General features: G+C 34.2%; 1 protein-coding gene across 3 annotated transcripts; it reads left to right on the plus strand.

The window, feature by feature from the left end:
- On the plus strand, window positions 801–6613 carry LOC109363058 (probable envelope ADP,ATP carrier protein, chloroplastic). Of its 3 annotated transcripts, none has more exons than XM_019609229.1 (10): window positions 801–1265; window positions 1414–1470; window positions 3083–3145; window positions 3255–3311; window positions 3392–3475; window positions 3866–3934; window positions 4009–4121; window positions 4213–4382; window positions 5911–5989; window positions 6262–6613. In XM_019609229.1, the coding sequence occupies exons 1-10, from the start codon at window positions 924–926 to the stop codon at window positions 6359–6361; spliced, it is 1134 nt and encodes a 377-aa protein (XP_019464774.1). In that variant the 5' UTR covers window positions 801–923; the 3' UTR covers window positions 6362–6613. The 3 variants fall into 3 exon arrangements, with proteins under 3 accessions (XP_019464774.1, XP_019464775.1, XP_019464776.1); XM_019609230.1 differs by having other exon boundaries at window positions 5911–6012; window positions 6262–6351; XM_019609231.1 differs by lacking the exons at window positions 5911–5989; window positions 6262–6613 and adding an exon at window positions 5666–5903.

Here is a 7633-nt window from a genome sequence, read left to right on the forward strand (position 1 = left end):
TTATATAACCCACAAGTGACTGATATGACTTTAAGGATGTATGTAAGAAAAATAAGAATTTTAGCCAGAAAAAGTGAACCTCTTTTATCCTATACTTTTGAAGCATCTCCAACCATCCATCACATTTTTCTTGTCTAATAACTAAGCAACTGCAAGTATCTGCATCATTACCTCATAATCATTTTCTAGCTGATGAGACTTTGAACCAAATGTAACTTTCATTATCAATTTCTAGCTCCTTTACCCAATCACATCTAAAAAATAAATATTTGCAATTTTCACTGAATTGGTTGCGTAAACTTTAGTTGAAGAGTTCTTTGTTTATTTAAATGACATGTAGCAATTTCCCTATCCACTCCTATAGAGTTTCATAAATCATATATCTATTTGAAATTGAGGAGTGATTCAAATTGCGGACCACAATATTATAGTTGCAATGATTGTCACAATCACATAACATCATAATTACAGTGTGACACCGAATTACAATGATACGATCACATCAAACCGTAATACAATCGTATGAGACCGCATGTGGGCCACATAAATTACAAAAATATTTTGTACGCACAAAATATTTCACACTTAAACAACTATAATCAACATCATAACTACCATAATGATTATAATTACAGTACTCACAACCAGTACTGTAATCGTGATTTCAATCACAATTTTCGCATATATTTTTTCTAAAAAACATTAAGACAATTGGGGAGAGAAATGATGAATGACGAAATCACCATTACTTAAATATATATTAAAGAACACAAGTGAAAACAAAAGTAAAATAGAAAACGATCCCTCTTTCTCTCTTCGTTCCTTCCTACGTACAGTTCTTTAACATTTAACTGCTCCAACTCAGACCCGCACTCTATCTCCTCTCTTCTCTTCTCTTCTCACACCCAATTCCCAATCTAACCATGACACACGACAAACCCATCATAACATACCGTCACATCCCACACCTCAAACCCTCTTCTTACGACGTCGTTTATCACCCCAACTATCGCCAACCTCTCATTAAGCACGCTACCCTCTCTTTCGCCGCCAGTGGCATCACTTGTAAATTCGCATGCGTCTCAGTGGCAGAAAGGAAATTTGACAAGGATTCCATGCCGACAACGTCTCAGCTTATGAAACACCCGCTGGCCGTTGTCGCGCTTGTTCCTAAAGACGCCGCCTTATTCCTTGCCGGAGCTATTGCTGGCGCCGCCGCGAAGACCGTTACTGCTCCGCTCGACCGTATCAAGCTACTCATGCAGGTGCGCTGTTTTAGAAATTTGATTTTTTGGGAATTCCCATTTTCTCCCTTATGGGCATTTATTATTATTTTTTTGTAGGCGAAGATTATGTTTATTGCAATTTGGTATCTTGAAATTATGAATGACATTTATGTTTGTTTGTTTGCAGACTTATGGTGTGAGAGTTGGGCAAGAGAGTGCCAAGAAGACGATTAGTTTAGTTGAGGTATTATAATTGTTATTCATGTATAGCTGTCTGCACTGCTGCAACCACATAACAATGCAGTTTAACACTGAATCACAATAATGCGACCATAGTGCAACTGCATCGGGTCGCATTTGGACCAAATCAGACCACATTAAATTCAAAAAATAATTTAATCACAAAATAATTCACACCACAACGGCCATAGTCAGTATCACAATGACCATAATCGCATTAACCGCAATGGCGACCACATCAAAATTTAAAACACTGATCTAAAGCAATGCATCTATTATTGAATTTTATAACATGCACTGGGTTATGATAGTAATTACAGAAAATTATCCCTGAGAAGAAACAAAAGCTCTCAAATTTAGTATTGACTATTGAGAAATGAAAAAAATTCTCAACTTGGTTTTTAAGAATCTCAAATTGCTATCAAATTAGTTACTGTTAGAAAAACTGAGGGGCATATTAGTTTATATCAAGAACTGTTTAATATTCTTAGGGACTGTTGAGAGTTTTCATTTTCAATGGACTAAATTGGGGATGCATTTTTTTCTGAGGGACAAATATGGGCATCTACACTATTTATAATTTTAAATTGTGTTTTAAAATGGCGTAAATGTTTCCAGGTTCAACCCGAGTCTATATAAACCTTCAACACTAATGTGTTTCTATCTGGAGAATCTATTTTGTGATGTTTTTCTTTCAAGTTGTGAATTGATTAAGCTAAATTGTATGCATTGCTGACATATAACAATTTTTAAAAAGTGTTTTGCTTCTAGCTTGCCTATTCATTGACAACTGAAATTGTTGCATGTGTTATTACTAGCTTGTAAGCATCCTTTATTGAAAGTGGAACAATGTGATTGTCTGACTGTTGTGCTCGTAAAAGCTTAACACCTGTCTGTCTGTTGTTGCTGGTTAGTGATTAATAACTACTCGAGTTGGTTGAGGTTATATGCTCTTAATTGCGCAGCCTTATAATTATTGTTGGAGTATTATGTTTCTTATTGTTTATATGAATCTTATTATGTTAATATTCTCATTGAAGTGAGAAGTGCTAGAAACACATTCTTTTTAACACTCTTTTTTATACACTCCTTATTATTGACTGAATTACATGTTGGACCCAGTAAATCACATGAGTCCACTCTCTATTATGTGGGACATGCATGACGTCCATAATAATAGTGTGTTAAAGTGAGTGTTGAAAAGAGTGTGTTGCTAGCCTTGGCTTGTGCTAGTTAATAGTTATGCTAATCTTGTTCTTGACATCGACTATTAGTATAATAGTTATTAGCCTTGTGCAGAGTTTTCTAACCAATCATATAATCAGATCTGATATTATTCAGAGTCTCTTCTCTCCTTTATTCTTCAAAACCATATTGTTGAGAGGACTGAAATTGAAAAATTCTGTGAAGACTGCTAAACTGACTTGTAGAAGATTTATGAATGTCACTAGTGAGTCCCTTGATTAAGGATGTCTATTTACATGAAACATACAAAATGTTTTTTCTTGGTCTCGCATCTTGCTTTTGCCCATCTTAGATGCATTGGGCTCTCTAATGACTGATCTGAACATTATGTTATAAAAATTTCTTGGATCTTACATGGACAAGAATTTCAGGCCATTACAGTTATAGGGAAGGAAGAAGGCATTAAAGGTTACTGGAAGGGCAACCTCCCTCAGGTTTCTATAATTATCAACAAATTTACTGGTATCTATGTATTTATATATGCTTATAATGTTTGCTTGTGTTTTCATTTGTTTTAGTGTTTTTTATTTCTTCATGTTCCAGGTGATTCGGGTTATACCCTACAGTGCCGTTCAGCTTTTTGCTTATGAAATTTATAAGGTTAACCACTAATTGTATTTCAAGAGTTTCTAGTACCAAATATCACATGTTCAGGTTAAGTTATACTTTTTGATATGCAGAAAATATTCAGAGGAAAGAATGGTGAACTCTCTGTTGTGGGAAGACTTGCTGCAGGTGCGTTTGCTGGCATGACATCCACTTTTGTAAGTAATTCTTGCATGGTCTATTCATATATTGATAGTTTGCAGTTGCTTTCATGATGTTATTGTGTTTCTGTACAGGGATTAAAGTTTTTATGCTGGCCTGAACCCGGACGGGTAAGCCCTGCCCGGGCACAGATTTACTGTGGTCCAGCCAGACCGGGCTAAAAAGCCTGGCTTAAGCAAAATGGTCGAAATTTAATACCCATGCCCTATACCTTTTCGGGTTTTGGCGGACTGGCCCGGTATATCTGGCCCGTTTTGGAAGATCTAGATTAAACCTTGTGTAACACTTGCACAATTTTTCTTTTTAGTAATTCATTTTTATTATATTCTGCTCATTTCTTTTACTGATGTCCATGTATGCATCTAATTTGGTATCTTCCTATGCAGATAACTTATCCATTAGATGTACTAAGATTACGATTAGCTGTTGAACCTGGTTGCCGAAGCATGTCAGAGGTATGGTTGACCTGCATTTAGTACTATCACGAGATCTGCATTTGTATTGCTGAATCCTATTGCGATTGATCCAGGTTGCCTTGAGCATGCTAAAAGAGGAAGGATTTGCATCTTTCTACTATGGTCTTGGGCCTTCTCTCATTGGAATAGCTCCTTATATTGCAGTAAACTTTTGTGTTTTTGACTTGTGAGTACAAGATATTAATCTTTTTTATCTTTCAACTAAATTGGAGATTGGGACATGGAAATTAAACATCCTTATCTTTTATGGATAACAGATTAAAGAAGTCGTTACCAGAGAAGTATCAAAAAAGAACTGAAACATCACTACTCACTGCTGTGCTTTCGGCATCACTTGCTACGCTTACATGCTATCCTCTGGATACTGTGAGAAGACAGATGCAATTGAAGGGTACACCTTATAAGACAGTATTAGATGCCATTTCAGGTAAGGACTGGTTCGGTTTACCTTTTTAGTATCAGCTTTTTACAATCACCAATACACTTATAATATTTGTGCACATAAATATAAGCTCCATTGGTAATTCAACTTAAGAAGTTTATAAGGGCAATAAACTAAGAATTATGGTTTTATTTATTTTGTTTTCTTTATAAACTCTTAATATTATTCCTTGGCTCATGGCTCTTAAGAGGTTTGTAGCTGGTGTAATTAATTAACTTAATTGGTGCCTTGAATTCAATATTCCTTAACCAGATATGTACTGGTAACCAATATGAAACTTTCCTATCAACTTTAAAGTTATCACCCTTGGTGCCTCTGCGCTAAGTGTTATTTATTTTATCATTCCGATATTCACATGCAGTATGGATAGCCATTTTACTTGGATATATTCATCCCAACTTATATTGACTATATGAGGAATGTTTCTAATGAAGTAGTTTATGAAATAACAAGTGCATGCATACTTAATGTCATGGATGATCATAAACACACTAGTTTCTATCAACATGTTGACCTTCTTGTGGTGAATCCGTCCTTATCAACAAGTCAGTTACTGGCCCACAGTGATGCACAATTTTCCTACTCTTGAATGGATACTAATATTTTTAATAAAGAAGCAAAGGCGAATGGTCCTCAGTAAAATGATATATTATGCATATTTAGGAGGAATCAAGACTCTTACTGCAGATTGCTTTAACGGAATGAGGTCAACCAGTTCATTTGTCTTCTTATAGTTGTCTTTTGTTTTCCTTTTTATGCCGAAAGGTTTACTGGTGCAAATAGAATTGCCCATATGTTTGTAGTCAAGATTGCAATATACAGCAATGGTATTGCTAAATTTGAAAATGCTGGGTGGTTCGCTTGTTGGGAAGTTATTTGAATTGCTTTTCATCGAAAGAAAAAGGTTATTTGAATTGCTGTATTGTAATACATGATGGTAACTTTCTGGATGTTCGATGAGGCATGTGTACATGCAGTTATATGGTTTCTGGCTGTGAAGACAAGCATGTATTAGTTAGTCCCTACCAAACAAAGCCCATCAAAGTCTACATTTGACTTCTTATTATGATTAAAAATTTAAAATGTCATAAGTGAAACTTTTAAAGTATAGATATAAGATTTTGTGTCATTGCCTACTTGTGGAAACTTAAGATTCTACTTTTTGTCTTCAATTCTCAGATTGTGATTGTGTGTGTGCCTCCTCGAATGTAATTTTATAAATGTACTTGGACATGAACAATATTTGTTTTATGAGGAACTTTATACAGCTAAAAGACAATAGAATATGCTGTGCCCAGTGTTCAGATTTCAGGCATTATCACTTCCCAATCTTTTTAGTATTTTGCCTGAGTTTCAGCTTTCAGCAGTGTAAATAATATAAAAAGAATCATTTTTTAGTACATATTCCAAGGTAGTTAATTTTTTGGGATTAATTTAAATGATAGGGATTTTCAAAGCTTAAAATGCTTGTGTAGTTTATGTTATTAACAAATTACTTACTTCATTGATGCAGGTATTGTGGCACGGGATGGAGTTATTGGCTTGTATCGCGGATTTGTGCCCAATGCTTTAAAAAATCTACCAAACAGCAGGTTCCCGTGATCTTCTTTTTTGAGTTATTTTAGTTTCAATCTTTATCAGCATGCCTCCTGATACTTTCCATTTTTTCTTGATACTTAACTCTCTGCACCTTTTCTGAGAAATAAATGGATAAAGTTCTGTCTGAAATTAAGTTGTTTATTTTCAATATCGAAAAACACGCCATACATAGTAACGTAAAGTAGGGCTAATCATGACCATCTATGATTGTAAGTCAAAGTAGAATGTCATTAGTTACTGATCTCTTCCTAGTTTCTCTATGCAGCATCAGGCTTACCACATATGACTTTGTTAAACGCCTAATTGCAACAAGTGAGAAAGAGTTTCAAACAATTACAGAAGAAAACCGCAACAAACAAAAATAACATCAATAGTATAATGATATTATTGAACTTGGGATTCATATGTCTTTGCCATTGATTTTCCACCAAACCTTTTTCTGGAACTCATGATCCTGCAGATATGTTGGAGACGCCTTAGCCAAACGGCCATCAGTGGCGAAAATATCTCTGCTGCCAAATTTTTGTATCTCAGGGCTGTGAATTTCTTAGGACGTGAGTTTGTGGTGCTAGGTACTCTAATGCTATATTCTTCTGTCTAATCTATTTATTAACTATTTGTAGGGATTTGTATATGCCCAAGTTGATTTTCTGCTAAACTTGATATAGTCATTTTCTGCTAAGTTGATTATTTTGTGGGAATCTAGCAAAGCAGTAATGCTGGCTCCACGACTCCTAAACATTTATAGTTTTACCAATTGTAAATATAGCATTATCTGCAGCTTTACACCTGAACAGTTGTGTACAGATATTCTATGCATAAAGATTGTGTACAACAATATTCTTTTACTATAGAGGTGAAGATCGAAGAATACATCATATTATAAGCAGTGTTGCTCAATAGCAGCCATGGCGGACGACGGTGGTGTTTTTTGGGCTACCGCCATTAAAAATTAAAACTGAGTTCTCTGTTGTATGCTGCCTCGACTGCTGCCGCCACAATCACATTTCTTAACTCTTTTTCATTGTGTTTTTCCTTTCTCTATTTTTTCTTTCTCTCTTGTTTCTTGTTTTCTCATTTCTTTATCTCCTTTTCATTCCATTTTTTTTAATTTCGTTTTTTTTATTTATTTTCAAATTATATATTTTTCCAGTTTAATTTTTTTCCAGATTACTTTTTTCCCACTTTTTTCCAGTTTATTTTTTTTAGTTTACTTGTTTTTTTTACAGCTTACTTATTTTTTCAATTTACTTTATAAACAAATTTAAAACAATTATTTAACAGTAATACGATGTATTCCAAAAATAGGATAACACACAGTATGAATATTTTGCATTTTATATTTGTGTTTTGCTTTGATTTTTAGTTGTGGCTCTTTACAAGATTTTTTAGTATTGTTTATTTTACTTTTTATCGATCTTATGATGTTATGAAACATTGATACTTAATGATTTTTATTAAACTTTATGTTATTGTTTGATTTTTATGTTATTGTATTATTATTTTATTTTTCCTATAATATTATATTTATTATTTATTTTTTGTCAACCGCCATTATGATGTCCACTATTTACCCGCAACACCATCCGCAACACCTTCATGGCTGAATTTTGACAACCGAAATGGACCACCATCCG

The sequence above is a fragment of the Lupinus angustifolius genome, chromosome LG12 (assembly GCF_001865875.1).
Source record: "Lupinus angustifolius cultivar Tanjil chromosome LG12, LupAngTanjil_v1.0, whole genome shotgun sequence".
Taxonomy (NCBI): Eukaryota; Viridiplantae; Streptophyta; class Magnoliopsida; order Fabales; family Fabaceae; genus Lupinus; species Lupinus angustifolius.

Excerpts from the sequence above, each read along its gene's own strand:
- LOC109363058 (XM_019609229.1), top strand. The coding sequence starts at position 924 with ATGACACACGACAAACCCATCATAACATACCGTCACATCCCACACCTC. Across the intron at positions 4,383-5,910 it reads AGTATTAGATGCCATTTCAG|GTATTGTGGCACGGGATGGA; the intron begins GTAAGGACTGGT and ends TCATTGATGCAG. Across the intron at positions 5,990-6,261 it reads AAAAATCTACCAAACAGCAG|CATCAGGCTTACCACATATG; the intron begins GTTCCCGTGATC and ends TTCTCTATGCAG.